At 41.4% G+C, this 23,982-nt stretch overlaps 1 protein-coding gene across 9 annotated transcripts in view; it reads right to left on the bottom strand.

The window, feature by feature from the left end:
• Positions 1-23,982, bottom strand: part of NAV3 (neuron navigator 3) — a 448,840-nt gene that overhangs the window by 88,035 nt on the left and 336,823 nt on the right. For all 9 annotated transcript variants that reach the window (XM_083573284.1, XM_083573283.1, XM_083573285.1 and 6 more), the window contains 3 exons: positions 17,922-18,030; positions 15,897-16,280; positions 10,943-11,062 (listed from right to left, as the gene is read on the bottom strand). In XM_083573284.1, coding sequence (XP_083429410.1) covers positions 10,943-11,062; positions 15,897-16,280; positions 17,922-18,030 — 613 coding nt within the window. The remainder of the gene's footprint in view (positions 1-10,942; positions 11,063-15,896; positions 16,281-17,921; positions 18,031-23,982) is intronic.

Here is a 23,982-nt window from a genome sequence, read left to right as displayed (position 1 = left end):
GCCTGTGCTGAGATTTCTGGGTGAACATGAGGTGACAGCATTGCTGTAGCAGAGGTGTGTTTTGACACTGCCTGTTTCCAGAGCAGCTATGCTCCTCGTCACTGCAGTTGCTTCCAGCTGTTGACTCCCCTTTTGTGTTAAATTATTAGAGAAGCTTCCGACAAACAGCATATTGATTCACAACACCTGTGCTTTCATATTTGGAGAATCCAACTTAAGTTCTTTCCCCCTTTCACATCTATTCCCCCTTATCCTACCTGAAAAACAAGTGTAGGTGCTTCATGAATATCTGCAAGGAAATCCAACAGCCATTTCCCCTCTGTCTTGCTAGCATGGGTTTAAGTGAGGAGAGGACAGTAGACCTAAATCTAATATTTTCTTAAAACAATCTGAAATCAGTGTAGATATAATGCATTTAGTATAATTTATGCTAAATATTTATACTGAATACAGTATTTTGAATCTTACCACTACTTCCAATTATGCAGGGATCTACTTTTATATTCACATTTCATTTCTGAGGAATGTCTTCCTCAGTCTGTTCATATTTTTTGCACTTAATCCGCCGACGTTATTTTGCTTTGTTTGTGACTCATGCATGCTTTGACTGCATTCTGTGATAGCTATCTTGGACATGGTCTTTTTAATTTCCAAACTGCCTGTGCAAGCTGTGGAAATCAAGTTGCTGGAAATGTTAAGAGAAAACCAACAAAGCTGACATTAGCATTTGCAAAGTCAAACCATGATGCAGAGATCTAGATTAAACAAGAAGCAATTTGTTTTAATTCAGAATGCTGCTTTTGCATTTCAGAGTTCTTCATTATCACAATATATCACAACTTTATGCCGACAAGTGAGAATATACTTTTAGGGCGATTTCCTCTTGAGCTGCAGTTGTTGGAACCATTAAATGGATGCCGCAGTAGGGCTTGGAGCTTTGTGGAAACACATTCCCAAATACAAAATAGGTGTGAGCTGTATTCTTTATGGACAGTTTTTCCCTGGCTTCTTTCCCACCTTGACCAATTTCCAGCTTGTGCATCGCTGCATGTTTACCAGACAGCAAGGGCCATTGACTAAAACAGGGCTTACTTTTGAATAAAGTGTGCACTGAGGTGCAACCTCCAAAACCAGTGCCTTTCATTCTCAGAAGTAATGAAAGGGCAAGCGAGGTATTGTCAGAAGTTCTTGCCTCTGGCTTGCCAGATTTAGGCTGCAGTCCTGTGTACCCACTTTCCTGAGAGTAAGCACCACTGAATTGGGTGTGATTTACTTGCTGTTAGACACCTAGTTTAAGAGTCATTTGGTAAATTAATTCTGTCATGGTTTTTTCCCCCCTGGAGATGGCAGGGTGCTGATACATCTCCTTGCCAAGGGCACAAGGGAGTCTATGTACACATCTGGCCATCAAAACCAGAAATAATAAATAATTTAGCAGAGCTGATAAAGCTGGAATTGTGAGCGATGATACTAAAATCTAGGTCAGGTGGCTGTCAGCCAGGTTTGACCAAACCGGGGGCTTCATATTGTCTGCCAATCAAAGAGACCAATGCTTATTCCATCTTTGTGAGGGCTTTATGACCCTTCACCAGTGGTGTTTCCAGGTAGTTCACTAAGCTAGGTCTCAGTCTCAAACCATGAGTTTCTGCTAAAAGTCATGTACTGTCTGGCACATAGGTGTTTTTAATTTCTGATACGTTAAAACATCTATTGTTTCATAGGCCAGAGGAAATGTAAATTAAACAAAAATGATAAAACAAAATCGAACAAATAAGATCAAACTAATGCCAGAGTACTCATTCGTCATGGAATAACTGCTCCTTTAATTAAATGGTAGCAGAAAAATCACAGTGGTATGATCATTATATAATTAAAGTATAATACTCTAGCTACTTAAGATATATGAGATCCTCTTGCCAAGCAAACACTCCATGTTTGTTATAACAATAGGAACTCTGAACAAAACCGTCAAGAGCGGATTTACTTAATTAATCATACAGCAAGCATTAATATAGCAGTATTATCCTAATATTAACATTTTTATACTGCTTAATTCACTATGGTACACTTTTCCCACTTCATTTTCTGAGTGTGTAGTGGTATTGTCCATGCACCAGCTTTCAAGACAGGCTTGCCATGGTTCCTTGTTGATATGCTATAAAACGCAGTTACATTGTTGCTCCATTTGTTAAGGTCATTTCTGCTTAACATTTTGCTTAGATCAGGATGCATACTGACATTGTGGAGCTTATGTAAATATTTCATACAGATGCTGCAAAATGTTTCATGCACAGCTGATGGGCTACAGAACTTGAGTTGTTGCTTCCCACATGCCAAATGCCACAGTAGTGGCCAGGCGTGGCTGGTCATAAAATGGCCACACTTTCTCAGTGGCCCCTTTTGCGAAATAAAAACACACATTTTAAAAGCTGTATTTTACAGATGGCTGGCAGCACATGCGGGCATACAAATCCTGTTATTTAAAATCCTTGCTGCACTGCCAGCCCTCTGGAAAATGAAACTGCTCTCTTTTAAATAGAGTGGGTGATACCAAAGAGAAAGATAAAAAAGTGGGTTCTACTGAGCCCTCTCCATGTACAGATACTTTGTCCACACGATAATCTTTTTACCGCTTACCCTCTATTTCCTTATTATTCATGATTTCTTAATAGGCACTCAGTCTCAGGCAAAACCAGCTCAAACTTGATGAGAGGCTGAACAATATGAAAATGCTCAGTTTTGCCTTGTGTACGACAAAGATGAGGAACCAGACACTGTGCCTTATTTCGAGAAGATATTTGTTTCCGTTTTAAAAATGCAGGAAGCAAGAGAGCTTCAAAATGACATTATAAGAAACTGTTTAAAGATCAGAGATTAGAACTTTAGTATTCTCAATGGAGCATGGGATAGTGGCAGCCAATTAATAATACACAGTCAATCAACTCATGCAAGCAGAAGATAAGGACACTTCAAAAATAATCAACTAACACTATCCATGAGAGAATAACAAAGAGATTCGGTAAATATGCCAAAGAAAAAGCAGTGCTAGAAAGTGTTAGCCAATAAATGAATAAATGCACTTTTAAAAAAGTAGAGATCCAGTGTAGCAAAGTGGCTAGAGTATTGGTGGTACTATAACTGGAGGGAATTAGGTTCAAATCCCCACTCAGCCATGAAGCTAACTGGGTGACCTTGGGCCAATAACAATCTCTCAATTTGGCCTACGTCACAGAGCTGAATAAAATGGAGGTGGGAAGAGAGGCATGGATGGCACTCTGAGCTCTTTGAAGGAAGGGCAGGATTAAAATATTATAATAATACAATAAAGTATTAGAACACAATATGGACACTTTTTAATGGCAAAAGAAACTGCCAAGGTGATATCCAGCTATACAGAATTTATACTGGTCACTGCTGGCAACTTGTTTCCCAGTATGTATTCCATCCCTGACTTATACAGAAACATTGCATACATGCTCTCAAGTCCTCATGGGATCTTTCATATCCCAGTTACATGTGTAAACATAAGTTGTCTGAAATTTTTCCCATCAGCCTATGATTCAAGAGGTTTCAGGTAGGTAGTAAGGAGACTGGAACCCTGTGGCATCATCCCATATACCAAAATCCACAGTGTGGAGCAGCAGGCCCTAGCAACGCCTTCTGGGACTTTACCCATGCAGGAAGGACCAGAATCACAGCAAAACAGTACTTAGTAATCCCAGAAGGATACCATGGTTCATATACTGTTGAACTACTAAACCATTGGAAGATCCAGGATAATCACAGCAGTTACACTTTCCCTGTTTATCTACACCAAGGCAACTGGCCAACTAAGACAATAATAAGCTTAACCCTCCCCTCTCCCCCACAAAAAAACTGGAGTGCACTAGGCACAATGACGTTGGTCCCCAAAGACACATGGGACTGTTGTTTACCAGAGAGGTTGAATGACGATTTCATTAGAAACTTCAGTGTGCTCTTGCATTTTTAAGTGTACATTTTACAAGTCCAGTTACAGTATCACATTAATTCCTGTTTCCTTCACCAAATCGTTTTCCTGACAGCATTGATTTATCATTAACTTTAAAAGTGTTTCTTTGCCTAAAAACAAAGGAGGCCTTCCAAACAAGAAGGAAATAGCTATTTTCATTCAAAGTGGTAGGAAGCCACTTAGAATCTATCATCAATTCAAAGACACTTTTGCCATCAGAAGAGTCAGATCATGTACAACATATAAAGAGTCAGATCACGTACAACATTCATGTAATGCAAGAAACCTAACCTTTAATAGAAGAAAAAGAGGAAGAAACATTCTCAGCCACTAAGAAGCTTTGAATTCCCTTTAAGTAGTTTCCTCCCAGGCATACTATATTTTCCCTAAAAGAAAGCCTTTTCAAAACATTGCTGAAGGCAATTCATTGCTCTGATACTATGCTTGATAGCAGTACATCATTTCATGCTGTGACTGCTGTAACTACAAATAGATGTTGAGATTTCATAGCAGATGAGACACGTACTGTTTAAAAACCAACAGCTGGCTATTTGTATCATTATTTTTAATTTTCCTAAAATCTGCTTGAAGGTATCAGTGGTGTATTTCTCTTACAGTAAGTAAAGTCTTCTTCCAATTATCTTGGCTGTTAGTTTATATGGTCCAAATTATTTATTTGTTTAGTTATTTTATTTGCAAATTGATTTCCATGAGGCATCCCAAAGTCATTCACAATATAATAAAACTGTTTTACATATAAACACACACACACACAAATATTGTCACTTCTAATCCAATACCAGTACAAACTGGAATGAAGAACTCCATTTAGAAGGATCTGTAGGATCATAGAATTCTAGAGCTGGAAGAGATGCTAAAGGCCACCTAGCTCCCTGAAAAGCAGGAATCACAGCAAAAATCTCTGACAGAAGGCCCTCCAATCTCTGTTTAAAGACCTCCAATGAAAGAGTCCACCACCCTCTGTGGTAGTCCTTTCTACTGCCAAACAGCTTTTACCAGCAGAAAGTCTTTCTAATGTTTAGTCAGAATCTCCTTTCTTGTCATTTGAATCCATTGATCTGTGTCCTACCCTCTGGAACAGCAGAAAAACAAGCCTGCTCTGTGTGACAGCCCTTCAGATAATCTGGCTATCACATCACCTCTCAATTTTCTCTTCACCAGGCTAAACATGCCCAATTACCTCAACAATACCTTGTAAGGCTTGGTTTCTTGTTGAAAGCGCAGATGCCAAAAAGACAACAGAGAAGGTATCTTTCTGATATAATGGAGGGTGTTCTGCTGGTTAGACCCAATTATGACATCATGAGGAATGGACTTCCTGATAGGATGGTATCTGCAGGGTCCCCCAGAACACAGTAATCACTTGGGTACATACGGGATGAGAATATATTTAAGTAGCATGGTCCTAAGCTGTTACACATACATATATGCTCCAAAATATTTTATAGCAGCCATATGAACAGCCCTGCAAGTGTCAGTGTGAGTATGTAGATTCCTGAAAAACTATTACACACCCAGTCTGACTTGGGCATAAATTTCCTACAGAATTAACATGGAGGATCTACAGGGCACTAGAAGGCTTGGTACAGGTATTCCAAGTCTGCTTGCAGTACCTCCCAACTGTGTGTGGCAGGGTTAGACTGGCCAAAGCTTCTCCTGGACGCTTTACCAGCATGTGATATAAAAGAGCTCTCTGAGAACAAACCTCTACTGCATCTCTCAGTAATGTTTGCACTAAGTGAAAAACCAGAGCTGCTGTCATCTATTTAACTAATCAGCAAGTATTGTTAAGTCTAGATTCATAAGCTCTGAATGCACTAAATTAGGTTTTATCATCAAGCCAGCTAGTTGCTCTCCTGCCTAACATACAAAGGTTGCAAAAGCCTTCCACGGACAGTGCTGTGTTTAAATACTCTTTATTCAGACTGGTACAAAATATCTATTCCTAGGATATTTAAAGAAACCATTAATAAATAATCCACAAAATGTCTCTGCTGTCTTTCATCTTTGCAATTTTTTCATTATCACCCCTCCTGGACAATTTGCCACTGGGCCAACAGTTTATCTCATGCGCAAGCAAATAAGGTATGCCTCTTTAAAATTGAGGACTATGTTTAGCAAAAAGTTCTAAGACTTTTAAGGCATATTTCTGGATAAAACACCACGAGGAATGGCAAATACCTGCTCCATCAATTATTATTCATCCCAAGGCAGTGCAATTATTTTCAAAGCTACACGTTCCTTTAAAATCCAATAAAGCAATTTTTGCTTTAATGAATTTACCCACTCAGCAGTATCTAGTGTAGCCAACCATTTTATATTATGGTTTCAGCTTGAAAAATGTTCCCAGGTATAATTGTTCCAAAGTGACTAAAAATATTTAACTGCTTAGGTCACAATACCTGCATAATGCTTAGGTCACAATACCTGCATAATGTTAAACAGAATCACATAATCTAAAGTGGCCATTTAGCCATTGCATTTATCCAATCTATGTCACAGTGTGCCCCAATTAAAGCCAGTTGCTCTCCATAATACTACCATTAGAACCAATATGAGTCATGTTTGCTCTTCTGTGCAAGTTTCAATCACCCGAAGTTATTTAATGATTTCTTTTTCAAAGAGCTTTATCCTAGAGATAAACTTATCAATTCAGTAGCATTAAATGCCAAGAATATTTACCTACTAGTACAAAGAAGCTTTTGTAAAATTTATTGTTAATTTTATGCATCTGAGCCTGCTTACATTATTGTGACAAGATTGTTTATTTATGTACAGCAAGCAGGGGATATGGGAAGTTGCATGTTTTAACAATTAGATACAGTTGTGATTAAGGCTGAAACATCAAAAGGGAACAAACTGCAAGCTTTATTGTAGCAAACATTTGTTATTAAAAGAAACTTGGCTCAGGGGACTGAAAGCGAGGGTGGTAAGACTGAAAAAACCTCTGTTATGAGAACCTATTGAAGAGGGAGGCTCGTCTTCTGCTCCACAGATCAAAAGGAGCTTAGATGTGACATAATTTAGATTTACAGAACAGAAAGTGTTAGATAAGAATGAAAGAAAGCTCTTCAAAGAAAGAGGTTAACATACAACAGCGTTCTCTTTGCAGCCATAAACAGCAAGTTATGTTCTCTGCTGTGACCTGTGGTTTTTCTTCTTTGACTAGATCATCATGGTCTGACAAGTTGATCTACGATTATACCAAGCTTCTGGGACTGAAAGTTCTTTTCTTGTTTGCTCATTCCTTCCATGTTTGTGCATTCTTGCCCTAGTCCCCATTCTGGGGTTGTTTTTGAGTTTTCAAATATCATCTTCATATTAATCATCACCACCACTCATCATACTCCCGCATCCATGTCTGAACTCAAAATTAGTTGTCAGATTGACTAGTGGTAATCTGTCTTCCTTCTTGCATTCAAAGCCCTCCATGGCTTTTCTCCTGCCTCTGCTCTTATATCACAGTACACACCTGCCCATGACCATCTTCAGTCACCAAAAAGTATTTTGTTTCCACTATTTTGCTCTTTTTAGACCTCATGCCTAAAACTGCCTTCCAGAACTTCTGTGCGATGCTACTTGTCTTACTTCTTACTTCAAATCCTCAAAATCCACCTTTATATTAAGCCTTTGGCACAACCCCTTATACCTCAGCCTCTGGAGAATCATAGAATTGTAGAGTACAGTGGTACCTCAGTTTAAGAACAGCCCTGTTTACGAAATATTCAGTATATGAACTCCGCAAAACCGGAAGTAGTGTCCCGGTTAGTGAACTTTACCTCAGTTTACAAACGGAAGCCGAATGGTGGAAGGGCAGTGGTGGTGGGAGGCCTCATTAGGGAAAGCCCCTTGGTTTAAGAATGGCTTTGGTTTAAGAATGGACTTCCGGAACGGATTAAGTTCCGAAACCGAGGTACCACTGTATTAGAATTAGCAAGACCCTGGTTAGTGTCGTCATGCCCTCCTGCCTGGAAGTAGGCCTTTAAATTGCAGATTGGTTCACAAGAGACCTGTGCTCATTCACAACTGGATCCTGGGTGAGGCAGCAGACCTTTAATGTATTACTGAAACCTGGGTGGGCAACACTGGGCAGACTCAATCTGACTCAGCTGTGCCTACCTGAGTATTTGGGCTTAGCACCAACATAGGCTGGAGGGAGACATCTCCACCTCTACCCTGCAGGCTAACTTTGACAGATAAGTAAAGCTCCCATCATCTCTTACCACAGTCTATTCTGCCCAAAGCATCCAGAGGGCACCAGTTTTGGGGAAAGCTGACCTAAGGAGTATGGCATATTTCCTGACTCCCAAAATCAAATATATATACAGTCACGACGAGCACATTCACACAAATTATTCACACAATTAAACCCAGAGTAACTTAGTGAATGGTCAAAATCTTGCTGCGGTATTAAAGGTTTAATTAGAGACAGACTATGGATCTGTTTTCTTCCCAGAGTAATCAGTTGCAGGAAAAAATGCTTGCACTGCAGGTGCACTCAAGGCACTGAGCATCTGAGACTCCCTGCTGTACCACACAGATCGACAATTTCTCCTGCAATAATGGGACGCAAAAAAAATTTCTAACTCTTCTAAATCTTCCCCTCAACTAGGATAATCGAAATTAAAATCTAGCCTCCAAGCAAATAATTTATAACCATTTAAAGGCATATGTGGGAGTGAAGCAGAAATCAAGGAAACAAGCAGAGTGTCAGTTCCATTAACAATTTTTGTAGCAGAGAGTCTGCAAAGATTACAATTTAAGGAAGGTGCACCAGTGGCATACCTGTAAGCACTCTCTGCTTAACAAACCTTTATCTTTACCAACTGTCACCCTAACACGTAAAAATAAAATACCTTAATGGATATCAAATGCGATTTAGCAACATTGTGTTTTTAAATACCAGTGTGTAAAACAATAACAATTAACTAGCACTCAGTTTTTCAATGAAATAAAACAAGTATCTTTTTGTTACTCCATGGCCACAAATGAAATGCACCTAGTCTGGCCAGAAAACGACACCTTGCCTCTAATTTCTAAATAGCTTCCAAGGGACTGAGGTTAGAGACAGAATGATGTCAGTTTGCTTCTTTGGAGCACACCGCCCAAATTTTTAAATGGAAAGTCTGCCCCTGCTTTCAGTTACATTCATTATGTTGTGGCTGCTTAACTATCTAATCTCTACTTCACACTTTATTTTTATCATAATCACTTTTAGTAACAATTCAAAGGCCTCCAGATATTGCTATCCAACTGGGTTATTAAAGCACACTAGCTATTGTTTTGGCCATGAACTGACCCCACTTTTTCCCAATTTATAGAAACCAAGTGTCATTCCATTCCCATCCCATGTCCCTCTAGGCCCTTCAGGTTCACAACCCTATCAGGCACTCCCACTAAATCTCCCTGAGTTAGACTCTGGCTGCTGCACCATAAACCACTGTATCCTCTTTCTGTGACAGTGATGACTGGGAGAGTAAAGGTAAAGGTACCCCTGACCGTTAGGTCCAGTCACAGATGACTCTGGGGTTGCGCCGCTCATCTCGCTCTATAGGTCGAGAGAGCTGACGTTTTGTCCGCAGACAGCTTCCAGGTCATGTGGCCAGCACACGGAAACACTGTTTACCTTCCTGCCAGAGCGGTACCTATTTATCTACTTGCACTTGACGTGCTTTCAAATTGCTAGGTGGGCAGGAGCTGGGACCAAACAACTGGAGCTCACCCCATCATGAGGATTTGAACAGCCGACCTTCTGATCGGCAAGCCCTAGGCTCTGTGATTTAGACTACAGTGCCACCCGCGTCTGGGAGGGTAACAGAAGACAAACAGAGCATCTCAAGAACACTGGGACTGTTCTGGGGGGGGGCAGCACTCTTTTCATGCACCCTCCTACCCCACCCCAAAAGGATTTAAAGGAGGTCTGAATAATAACCTGTCTCTGGCTGCCTTTACAAAATACATAAACATACACAAAACAAACATAAAATTGATCAGGAAAAGATAAATGATACTGCCACTCCAGTCTATCAGTTAAAAGTTCAGAAGCTTGTTACTAAGCTATCAGTGAAATCTGGACATTTTATTGTTAAACTGTTATGTTGACTGTGGTTTGGCTGAGAAAACACAGCAGATTAGCCTGAACTGAGCCCAAGACAACTGCCAAATCCTCTATCCAGTAGCAGATGGCGCAAGAACTTTAGGAAGCCTTAAAAACAGGAACAGTAAACATTTTTTAATCTGGAGGCTACAGTTCCCATTTTAAAAACCAGCCAGTGGGCTGCACCACACATGCACTCGCTGTACGTCATGCACATATGGTGGAATAAAAAATAAATCAGAAAGTGAAAATACATGCAAGAGCCACTTTAAACACTTTCCTGCTAAAAATGCCACTTTAAACTCTGGCAATCATATGATACACAAGAAAAAACAATGTCAGTAACAGGTGTTGCACATTTTTAGCAAGGAGGTGCTCCATCTTCATTTCCTACTGTCCCATGTATTTATAGTCCCATGCATTTATACTTCATGATAAAAAAACCAAGTAGTTACAGTTGATGAACCATAATTTTTCCAACTGTTTTGATTGTTTGGCAATTTTTGTTGTGTTTCAGGCACCAAGCCATAGGGATCCCCTGTCCTGTGGCTGCTGGTGCAAGGGATCTTGTTTAAGCATTGCTTTTCTCCCACATAGGCTAGGGTATTTCAGGAATAACTGTATTCTGTCCACAGCTTCTGATTCGCAATTCTATCTTGATTTCTCTTTATCATTACTTATGTCTGTCTAACCTGTTAGGTACGGATTCACAGATTTCCATATAAAAATGTTACGCCTTGCACTGCGGAATGTCAACAGCCTTTCAAAGGTCTCTGTAATAATTTGTTGTTTGTTTGGGTGTGTGTTTTTTAGACAATAAAGGGAGGTATTACCTGTCTGCATCCACCGTCACATCATGAACCCCTCTTTGAATAACATCTCGGGAGGCTGCTATGTCTGGAATTCGGTTCAAGCTTCTTGTATACAGGTTGAGTCCTCCATCTGTCATGTAACTGAAAATAAAAATACATAATTTTAATCATGAGAAAATGCCACCAGCTGGTGCTGCCTATTTATATATAGCACTGTCAATGCAGCACTGTGGCAGAGTGAAAGAAAGAGTTGAAGTTTTTGATCTGCAGAATTTAAACTCTAAAGCAGGGTATTACCAATTTCATCAAGGTGAACCTTACTAAGAACCAAACAAAATGTGAAGTGGTAGCTCTGTGTACAGGACATCTCGTGATAACAGCAGTCAGCACAAAGGGGAAGAGCTATAACTCAGTAGTACAGCACATGCATTGTTTACAGAAAGCTCCAAGGTCTAAATCCTGGCAAAAGGATCAGGCAGAAAGATTCTTTTCTGTCCAATGCCCTCAAGTGCCACTGCTTGTTAGAGTAGATAACACTGGCGTAGTTGGACAACCATTCTGGCCTAGCAGCTTCTCCCTTCCAGAATACTTATTTATGCTTCCCAGCAATTAAGTGGGTGCTTAACCATCTCCTAATGTATTGATTTTCTTATTAAATGCACACCTCCACAGCTGCTATTTGTTCCATGACAAAAACCATACAGGTACCTGTATCATACATAGTGAAACCTCCTACACCATCATTGTTGTCCACATTTGAAGTGCCCCCTTCCACAGCTGTCATGCCTAGTTTGCCCCTACGTCTGGAGAACAACTGCTTGAATTTTGTTGTAGCAAGGAAGGAAGGAAGGACTGAGGAGCAGTTCCTACCTTGCAGATAAGGAATAGAGTAACATAGAGAACGGTAAACTGGTGTTACAGTAAACATACCCAGAAGCATCAATAAACATCGAACTGCAGATCTCTACAAATGAAGCAGCCATACAGAACCATGGTAACTAGGAATGGATTGGGCTGTTCACTTGTCAGGTGGTACAGTCCTCTCACACAGAAAAGCACTTGACAGGAGATGCTTCCATGTGAAATGCGCTTGTCAAAATTTGCCGCCTCAGGCTTGAAAACTCTCCTTCCATCTGAGACAGTTTTGCTGGGGATGCAGTTATTCGACAGAAATGCTTCAATATGACCAATTCCTATGTGAAAGCTGAGTTGGCCAACTCTGTGAGAATCTCAGTGAAGCAAATGAATGATGAAAGGGGGATGGGGTGGAATATACCCTTGAGTATACCCAGGACTCATACACTTAGTCCTAGTAAAGACAGATATCAGAAAAGTGAAAGTGGAGGACCATAAATGGTGCCTTAATCTTTCTTTTATTATGATATATACACACAGCTGCCAACAACCAAAAGAAGGACTGACACACTAACTATACTGGCGCACACCTCCTGGACTAATTAAGGCCCATTCTTTATAGGATACAGGCAGGAGAAGGACTTCAGTGATAAGACCATATGTTCACCATCTCAGGTTCAATCCATTATAAGTTCAGACAAGGTTGTCATAGAATCAGAGCTGGAAGGGACCACAAAGGAATCATTTTGCCCAACACAGGCATCGAACCCACGACCATGAGATTAAGAGTCTCATACTCTACCAACTGAGCTATCCTGCTGGAGGCCAAGGACTCTTGTCCAAAATCCATGGAAAGGTGCTCTCTATGGGTTTAAACTCTTTCCCATGTAAGTGGTCCACCTGCATTTACAGTATATACTGGCACACCAGTGACAAACGGCATGGATGAGTGTGCTGCTTACTAAATTTTTGTCTGTATTTAAATGCAACATGGTGCACACATAACACTTTCATGGGGAGGGGGCTTTATCTACGACCCACATCCTATGCATATCTGGCCTCAATCACAAAATGAAGTCATGAAAGCACTGCATTCACCTAGACAGGCCAGCCTCATACACCAGATAGAGATGACCTGCTTGAGAAACTGATGCAACCAACAGAATGGTTATAATAATGGGAAGCTTACCTTGCTATTATTGTTATATCATCTTATTTTGGTATGTATTGTTATCTGAATTGCTTCTTAGGGGCAATTTCTTTATTAGTCATTTTCAGAAAGTCTTGTGAATGAAATGGGGGCCGGTTTCCACACCAACCTATGGTATTAGAACTCTGAAGTCATATCTGTAGGCACTGGAACCACTTATGGATGTGATCTTGCACCCAGAAATACAAACATGAATGTTGCTTTCCATTGGATACAAGATGGTGTATATTGTATGATGCCTTCTGCCAGGGAGGGGAGGGGATGGGACTCAATTGCAGCCTTCATTCCTATAGAACTATAAAGGTAAGAAAATGGAGGAGAAGACTTCAAGACTCAAGACTTCAATGCATTTTGATTCTTACATGGTAGTGCATTAGTGAAGAGGCTGAACCTCACAAGAAATAGGCCCCTCTTCCATTAATTCCTAATTACTGCTGGATTCTCATCCCCAAGTGTTTAAAGTAATTAAAGTGGGAATGAAAGAGGAAAGAGAGATAAGACTTGACATGCCTGAATGAAGCATGAATTTTCAGTGCTTATTATTCATTTTTTGCTCTTTATTCTAACGCAGAAATGGTACTTAAAAATATTCTGGCCAAGAGCGCTGCTGCTTGCTACTATTTACCAAGTCATTCTCATTACGGATGTCAAAGGAGACAACTTAATTTATTCTCTAAGGTGATAAACTAATTAATACATATCTAGTCAAGCAGTACAAAAACTGTTAATCGGTATATGTCACAAGCAAAATATTCAAGGAAAAATTAGCTGAGATAGAAAGTCTCACACTGCTTTGAATGCTTTCACATTCAAAGTTGCATAGCTGCACAAAGTTGCATAGCTGCACAAAGTTTCTTATACTAGATAGTGGCTGGATTTCAGGTGAGTGCAATCTGCTTTTTTCTCATTTTTGAACCAGATTTCCAGGGTCCATCAGTCAGGACCAACCAGAAAATGTAAAAACAATTCTGGAGTATGACACTTGAAGAAACTTTCAGAGCTCAATTCTATGCATGCTTACACAGAAATCAGTGGCACCAAATTCCATGGAACTCTCAAATCAGTGAGCAATCAGACATACAGCTCTATCCCAAGCAGATTTACTTGGAAATAAGCACCACTTCCTTGAATGGGTCACACTTCCTCTTAGGAACACAGCCTTGGTTTCAGACATGGAGACTGAAATTCTCTAATTCTGATTTCAGTCTTTCATACTTTGAAAGGCAGACAGACACTCAACAACCTGACCATGGTATTCAACATCAGCTGCAGCTTCCTGATCAGACCCAAGGGAAGTCCTATATAGAGCACATCACAGTAGTCCAGCTGTGAGGACACCAACACATGAACTGCAGTGGTCAAGCTATTCTTGTCCAGGAAAGGGTGTAGCTGGCATACCAACCTAAGATCATGGGCAGACCTTCGCACAGAGTTTCCCCGAGTCTCTCATAGCAAGGATGAATCTAGGGGCACCTCCAAACTTGTCCCTTCAGAGAGATTGCAACCTTGCCCAGAAGTGGAGAATTCCCTGAATATGGGAACCACTCACCCACGGAGTCTCCATTTTACCATGATTCAATCTCTGTTTTTTGACCCTTATCCAGCCCACCACTACAGCTAGCCACGAGTACAAAAGCATCCCCTGACTCAGATATAACAGGAAAAAAAGGGATGGGTGTCATCAGTATGATGATGATACAATGCCCTAAATCTCCTAATGGCCAACAGCTGATCACAGGGCAGCTTACAAAATAAACACACAAAAATACATAGCATAATTAAAAAACCATACCTCCCTCCAACACACAGTTTAGAAACCCATAGATTTTTTAATTAGCCAAAGGCCTGGGAGAAGAAACGACTAAACAACAACAAACAATAAATCTATATCAGTGAACACCCAACAGTGTGATGAATAACTCATCTATACCAGCATTTTAAAGATATCTATGTGGCCATTGTTGGAAAAACACTTGTGCTTAAACCCCCATCAAATTGCAAGCAGTGCTGAAATTCAGAAGTGCCCCAAAGCAGTCCCTACTATATAAAGTTAATAAATGTTACCTTCCCATCTCTTGAGGTTATTCCTGTGGTCAGATATAAAATGCACAACCAATAAACTCCAGAAAAGCTTATTTCTCAATAGAATGAATCTGACAGGTAGGTATTGAAATTTCACGCCTGTAAGAAACAGGTTTTTGTTTGCCCCCATTTAAAACATGTCTGCCATCTACCAACTGGAACAAAATAAACCTAGACGGAATGGTGTGCACAGCAAAATGAAAACTTTGTTTGTAATCTCTTTCTCATTTAATTATCATTCATTCCAGTGTGCTAAGATCATTATAGCACACACATTCCTTCTGCTTTTTGGCCCCTACTAAAATAAGGAACACATCTACCATTAATGTTAAGAAGAGGATCGAATTCAGTCTTACACATTTTTTGACTCACAAAACCAAACACCTGTCAAGAATGGTGGACCAGAATTGTTTCTACAGGGGCAGATTGACCGGATGGCCCACCACAAGGGTGATGCTAAACTTTTAGGCCCAGATTTTTAAGCCATACGCTGGGAGCTGGGGCAAGATAAGATACCCCAAGATTGGTGGCAAACAAATTTCCCTGAAGCATTTTTGTTTCCAGGGGGCTGGCCTAACTTAGCCTCAGACACATCAATAACACGAGATGACTGAGGGTTTTTCATTCTCTCTCTGCCTCTCCTTTCTCCATGACTTTAAAAGGACGAAAGAAAGATGGTGCATACCTTAGGGAGCATCACTATAATATATATTTTGGGGGCCAACCCACCCAGAAAATACATTTCGAATCATATGGTGCTTATAGTGGTCACATCAAACAAGAAGAACATTGTGTGTTATGTGAGGGTCTGGGGAAGCAAACACTTACCCGCTGTTGATGTCATCAGCACGGAGGCTCTTCCCAAGAATGTCCCCATCACTCATGTATCCTCCAACATCAACATCAGAGGAGATGTCCAGATCACTACTTCCTTTTTCACTCATGTCTATCTGGGGTATGTTCCCAAGGCGAGAAACAGCTGCACGGCGAAGAGGCGTGGTATACATAAACCGAGAAGGGTCAGTATGGATAAAGCGACTAGCACCACTGCGAGGATACCCTCCACCCAGGGAAGGCGCATCGCCTGCCTGGAGACGAGGACTAGCTTGTCCAAGCCTCCAGGTCACTGGAGAGGATCGGCTTGTCAAGCCTGGGATGCTTCGCCCATTCACTTCGGTTGTTACAGTACTGTCAAATGTTGTCTCCAATGTGCTGTGAAGCAAAACAAAAACTGATGAACTGTGCTTTCTATACTTCTGAGCATAGGGAGGGGAGAGACAGTAAAAGTCAGAAGAAAAACAAAGTTTATATTTAATGCATTCATTTTCCTACAAGAACAAATCCTTTATTCAACACTTTCAAAGAAAGGATACTTTTTTGTTTCATCATTTTACTGCAGGTGGATTTTGAGAAGAATAAGTGTGGAAAATCAAAATGCAACATCTCAGTGGAAAATAAGGGTCTTTCATGCTCAACATATACAGAAGTTGCAGCTAATCTCATGGTGGCATTTTAGACAGCTTATCCATTTTTAGCATTTCGGCTGTAAATGAAAATGTTCTGTGGTTTAGATGGACAGTGGCCTTGACTGGATAATCCCAGTTTCTGATCTGTCCCATATCTTTCTTTCCTGCCAAACTGTCATTACTGCTGTACTATTGCATCTCTCAATATCCATAGGACATATGTCCATTTAGCATATGACCTATACTTGTAAAATCCAACATACATGGACCCATTTTGTGCAATTAGTATTTAGAAAAATATTTGAGAGAATTGTCTACATGGTTTGGGTCTATGTGTGTTGGATTTTACACATGTAGGACCTGTTAAAACTAATTCACTTAATTAAGGCATGGAGTTTGGAAGAAGTAGATGCAAGCCCCACCACACAAAGTGGTGTGTGTGTGTGTCTAACTCATCAGGAGGAAGGGTCATAGTTCAGAAGTACAACACATATTTTGATGCAGAAAGTCTTGGGTTCTCCAGATAGGACTTGGACAGACCCCTTGCTGAAACCCTGAAAAGTTCAGGCGTAGACAATACTGAGCTAGAAGGACCAGGGGTCTGACTTGATAAAAGGGAAAGTCCTATGTACCGTATTTTTCGCCCTATAGGACGCACCGTCCCATAAGGCACACCTAGTTTTTTGGGGGGAAATAAAGGGGGAAAAAATTATTTCCCCCCCAGGCGCGGGGCTGGGGCAGGGGAGGCCCAAGCTTCCCCCGACCCCAGCCCCCAAACAGGCAGCTCTCTGCAAGCCGTGGGAGCCCAGCGGGAGTGCTCCCACTGCTTGCAGAGAGGTCCGCGAAGCCTGGGCGCGCTGATCTCAGCGCGCGCAGGCTTCGGCATGCTGGCAACTCTCCGCAAGCAGCGGGAGCGCTCCCGCTGCTTGCGGAGAGGTCCGCAAAGCCTGGCGAGCGAGAGGGGTCGGTGCCCACCGACCCCTCTCGCTCTCCAGGCTTCAGCGAAAGCCTGCATTCGCCCCATAGGACGCACACACATTTCCCCTTCATTTTTGGAGGGGGAAAAGTGCGTCCTATAGGGCGAAAAATACGGTACTTAAATCCCAGGATAAGGAGAGATGGGGGAAGAATGTCAGGTGAGTAGGGAGCAATGGTGTGCTCTTGTTCCTTTCTGTGAGCATGGGTTGAATTGCATATTGACAGGCATTGCCCAATCTGACACATTTCATTCATGGAATTTAAGGAGGCTGCTACTTAACTGGATAGCACTGGCAATAAGAAAACTGGCAAAAATGAAATTGGGTGCACATCTTCAGGGTTTCTCCTTGCAAAACCCACACACTTTCTGCTTCAACCCGTATATATTTAACCAATTGTGAAATAGTACCTGTGGCTTATTTGAGTTCCCCTAAGGCTCGACATAGTTTCTTCCAAGTTCTGCCTCAGATCTGCTATATTCTTTACAGTTCTCATTCTTCTAGCTTCAGGATCTTCCCCTGCAACGAAACAGCGTATATAGCTAACAATATACTGCACATGCAAAAATGTAAGAAGAGATCTCCATCATCATTCCAATAACATATCTCTGAATCTTCTCTAATATGAAACAGACAATGACTTCTAGCATGCAAAGTTATTTCATAACAGCAAATTAGCTGATGCTCTGTATGGGGGAAGCATGGGGGTGGCAAAAAAACAACAGCAGAGGTGCCTGTACTCACACCTTGAGAAAGTATAAAGTGCCTTTCCCCTCTTCCTGCACTCCCTCTACCCACTTTTCCATTGAATTTGTGAGGAATCTTTAATTAAAAAGTTGATAATAAAACTTAAAACTACATTTTAAAAAATAAATCAAGATTTATAGATAATTTTGAAGGTTTTGTTAAAAAGAATTTAAAATTAACACTGCTGTCAATCACAAAATGCCCAGTGTGGAGTGTATGATGTGGCACACAGTATTAGCCATGCAGGCATGGCATAACACAACATTAGAGGTGCTTGCCTGCTGGGTTTTTTTGTGGCAGTCACACAATATTGATTTTACACACCCACACCCAGAGAGAGAGAGAGAGAGAGAGAGAGAGAGAGAGAGTAGGAGAGACCTTGTTGTCTACAAACCACAGGGAACATAACCTGGTTCCAGGGAAAATATACAAGGTGACCAACCACATTCTCTTCTGCACGGGCATGGAACACCCACATGCACTCAACATACATGACGTCCGCCCTGTGGAACGCCCTCCCATCAGATGTCAAAGAGATAAACAACTACCTAACATTTAGAATTAGGGAATTTTTAAATGTGTGAAGTTTTAATCTATTTTTAATCTTTGTTGGAAGCCGCCCAGAGTGGCTGGGGAAACGCAGCCAGATGGGCGGGGTACAAATAAATTATTATTATTATTATTATTATTATTATTATTATTATTATTATTATACAGACGACAGACACACATGCCTGTCTCTCACACAACCACACATATATGCCTCCTTTCCTCTCAGTCCAGGTGCACCTGTCCCTCTCTCTCACATACCACACATGTACACACACCTCCCCGCATCTTGCACACACAAACACTTACATATACATCACATAGACCTTCCTCTGTCCAGCTTCACCTTTCCCTACTCCTGCAGACCCCACATACATAGTCTCTTTTCTCTCATATGAACGAAGACCTCATATAGATATTTTCTTCCTTTCCTCACCCACCCACCCCATATACAACCCTTCCTCTTTCAAACAAAGCACACGTACATACCTCTGTCCTGTGTTCACACAGAGACACACACACACACACGCACTACATGAGCAGCAGCAGCACCCATTGAAAAGAGCGTCTCCCTGGGGCAAAGGCAGCACTTGCCAGCAACTTTCCCTCGCAGCCAGACCAGGGTAGCCTGAATACGCAGGACACCCCCACTACTCCTCCATCCCAATTTCTTTTTTTAAGTAAGCCCCAGCACAGGAAAAAGGAGACACTGCCCCTGGCTAGCAAGTAAGGGTGGGGGCCTCAGCTAGTGTTGTGCGGGGGGGGGGGGGAAGCACTGGGTACATACAAGCTTTAGACTCTATACATAAAATATATCCAGATTCAATAGACATGAGTATTCATGAGTACAATTTAAAGATATACAAAATCTAAACTGCAACGACTTAATTCTAAACTCTCACTTGATTTTAAGACCTGCCAATTATTATTTATTTATTCTAGCAGCAACGTGTCAATTTCTATAGTATTTAATTGGAACATGGGATTTACAGGTCGACACAGCGCACTTTACTACATATTAATACCATCCCCTACCACACAGTTAAGAAGGGAACTTTGCCAGACTTCCTCCCGGGGGAGAGACTCTTTGAGTATTGAAATTGATCTGGGGTGGTTTGGCCCTTAGCAGCAGGTGAGATTTTCTACCTGTAGGTGCAGGTCATACTTGGCCACACATTTTATGTGAGAATGGCATAAGTTCTACCTTGTTATACTTTAATAAATATAACCTTTCCTTAACTTGACGAGCCTTCATTCTGGTTTGTGTGCTCCATGAGATCAGGAATGTGTCATAGGCTTGCATACCCTTACTCCCACTCCTTCTCCTCCCTAATCCCCTGCTCCCCTCACCACAAGGAGGTATTAACAACTAAAATTGCATGGTAACAGAATCCCATCTTCAGGCAATTCTGTGATCTTTTTGCTCTGCCATTAAGTGCTCAACAGAGGGAAGAAAGCAGAGAATATGTGAGAGGACTTCGTGCACCAAGGCCAGCTCATAAATATTGGAGAAGACTTGATTTTCAGTACATATTTAAATGACCTTCATAAAATAAAATGATAGGGATGCTGACAGAGCGTGCAAATAATGGGTTTGTAATGTAATGTTTAACCTGCTTATAAGCCTCATTTCTGGCTCCTTGCTTGGCTCTGAACTCCAGTGGCAGAGCGTCATGCTCTGGCACCGGGGGGGCAGAGAGCATGTGAGGGCGGGACTGGCGCGCATCCCAGGAATGTGATGCACCACCTGTAGGGGCGTGGCATGCGTCCTGGGGGCATGGTGTGCCGCCCGTAGGGGCATGGTGCCCGGCACGGGCAGGGGGGCAGCCGCGATGGCACCCTGCCGGGATCGCGCTGCTGGGGAGGTGCGCTCCCATAGCATGCCTCTTCCTCTGCTAGTGCTGAACTCACAGATGATGGGGAGGGTTCTACAGCTTTCAGGGCTTCAATGGAGCAAACGTAAGCAAGGATGTGAAGAACTTTCCTAAATCATATGAAAACATGCCTGCACACATGCAAAGGTCAAACATGCTTAGAACACTAAAAAGAAAAGCAAAAAAGCTAATCTTTTTAGGAATTCATACTTCTGACAATTCAGCTGCATACTGAGCTATAATGAGTTCACACATCTCTAGGAATTATGCCTCTCAAGATACCACAAAAGCATCAGCTTCTCTTTCTCCTGAGGACTGGTCCCTAGCTATTCTTGCTTAATGCCAAAACAGAGCCAAGAAAGATGCCTGTTGATTTTCAAATTCAACATCCCAACAGCTTTTGTGTGTAGAGATGCTCATATAGTGTGAAATATTATTGTTGTTTGTCATTGTTATGATGCTTGGTTATAACTAACCTGCCACAAGAGTCAAATTTATTTGTGATCATGCACAGGAAAACCAGCTGTGTTTTTATAGCAACAAAAAGTAGGGAACGGAGTTGGTGCAAAGTATCTCTACAAGAAGAAGAATCTTATTAACTTCTGTATGTATAAATCAGAAGTTCATTACATATCACTATGTACACGGAAAATCAGAATAATTTGTGGGTGTTTAGATGACCGGAGGCAGGGATTTTACGCCAGTACTCATATTAATACATCATACACTTAGCGACTAAGAGTTTCCCCTAAGTCAGGCGTGGGAAACTTCTGTCCCTCTAGATATTGCTAAACTACAAATCCCATCTTCCCTGACCATGGGCCATGCTGCCTGGGGTGGATGGGAGCTGCAGTTCACCAACATATGTAGGGGCCAAAGGTTCTCTCTTCCTGTCCTATGTCCAAACATCTTCACATAGTGACAATGTGAGCATTATTGATTAGACAGAAGGGTCCAGAAGGCCGAAAGGTAGATCAAGAGTAATATATGCTAATCAAATATATAAAACAAATACAAAAGAAAAATAATGTGCATATTATTAAATTTGTATACCACCCTCCCTCCGTAGATCCCAGAGTGGCTGGCAACAGAAAAATACAAAAATACAAAAAGAGAACACAAAATACATAATAAAAAAACAACAAAAACAAACCAATAACCCCCCTCCCACAAACACATTTAAAAGGACTTAGAATGTTAATCAGCCAAAGGTATGGTTGAAGAGGAACATTTTTGGCTGGGGCCTAAAGATATGTAATGAAGGGGTCAGACATGCCTCTCTTGGAAGAGTACTCCACAAACAGGGAGCCACCACAGAAAATATCCATTCTCATGTTGGCACCGTCTGGACCTCTCATGGACAAGGCACACAAATAAGCATCTCAGATGAGGATCACAAGGTCCAGATCGGTTCATATAGGGAGGGGTGCTCCTTGAGGTTTTGTGGATCTGAGCCAGAGTCAAAACCAACACTATGAATTACTGGCAGCCAGTGCAGCTGGGCAAGGATTGGTGTAATATGTTCAAACTGCCTTGCCCCAATGAGCAACCCGGCCACTGAATTCTGCACCAACTGAAGCTTCTGAACCATCTTCAGAGACAGCACTATGTATAATGTTGTTGCAGTGATCTAACCTAGAGGTTATCAGAGCATAGATGACAAATGTTAGGCCATCTCTGTCCAGAGAGGGGCACAGCTGGGCCATCAGCCGAAGCTGATGGAAGACACTCAGTGCCACTGAGGCCACCTGAGCCTCAAGCAACAGCAAAGGATCCAGAGGTACCCCAAAACTATGTACCCACTGCCTTCAAGAGCACCCAACCCCCACATCCATCTGGCTTAGAGAACCACCTGCTAACCATGTCTCAGTCTTATCTTAAATGTGCTTTAGTTTGTTGAATATAATCCAGTCTATTACCGAAGCAATCCAAATATGTTACAATTGTCCAGTCTGCAAGTAGTGCTAAACAATAGCCTGGGTAGCGTTAGGATCATGTGGTTCTCTCTGTTCTCTCCTTTTCCAGTACAGATGCAAGGAGGAGATTTTTTTACTTTTTTTTTTAAGGAATTGGATGCTTCCAATCACCATTTGCTGCTTCTTGTTTAGTGATTCCTGGTTTGTTTCACTAAACTACCATTTCAACTAGAGCTGTGCAAAAACAGATTTTCAAAATTATCCAATCTCTCTTTGTGGGCACATAAATTTGGGGAAACATGTCACAGAATTTTTCCAGTGGGCAACTTGGCTGTCAGTTTGCTTCCCCACAATACTCCAGATCAGTGTCATTCAAGGGGGCTTGGGGATGCCACCACCACACACACACACGTGTGTAAAATATTCTTGGAAGAGTATGCAAACAGGCCTCCTATTCCTAGGAAATGTTTTCTCTGAATTTTCAGAACACCTCTAGTTTAAACTATTGGTTACCCTTTCACGACAAACTGCAGCTAGTTTTGAAACAGAAGCAGATGTTTCTCATAGTCCTTTCACTGCCAATGTGGAAAATAGCGAAAGATGGAGCGTGTGAACGTAAGACTCACCCAGGCTCATTCCAGCGCTGCTAAATTATGGTTTAGTATTATGTCCCATCTTACACATTAAACAGTAATAAACAAGCCCAGAACAAAATAAATAGACGATTGTTACTTTAATTATCTGGATCCTGGGAGTGAGAGATAGAACCTTAAGCATCTTTATTGTTTAAAGGTACTAGACCAACAAGTTTCTCCACTCTTCTATGGTACAAGGAAGCAACCAAATGGCAGCAATCAAAACATCAGAAAGCAGAAAGGATTTAGCTGAGTTGCGAACTGCATGAGTTGCATTTTCAGCATTTATGATGCCATGTCAATCCCAGGGTTCCTCTCTGATCATTTGTGCTCTTGGACAAAAACGGAATATAATCTTTATAAATAATTAAGTTGCTTCAGCGTAGCTAACATTAACAGTACCCCATACTTTGTGCTTCTGTTATGAAAGTTACATTTGTCACATTAAGGCCTGCAAGCGAGGCTGATTGAAAGCACCCTGCAAATGAAAATTAACATTCCACACATCAGGCATACATGTCAGAAAGGAGAACAGGTAAAGTCTGGATTGAATGGATCTATAAGGTGCATGAGCTAGGAGGTAAGTTAATAAATCAAGCCAGTCACCCAGAACCAGTTACTTATGCCCACTAGCCTATTTCAGATCCTGCATCCATTCTGGTTTCTGCAGTTTCATGACCAGGAGCATTCTTCCAGTACAGCTAGCATCCACTTAGCTAAAGGTAAAGGAACCCCTGACCGTTAGGTCCA

The sequence above is a fragment of the Podarcis filfolensis genome, assembly GCF_964270895.1.
Source record: "Podarcis filfolensis genome assembly, chromosome: 10".
Lineage (NCBI taxonomy): Eukaryota > Metazoa > Chordata > Lepidosauria > Squamata > Lacertidae > Podarcis > Podarcis filfolensis.
This window is presented reverse-complemented; position numbering and strand designations above follow the sequence as displayed.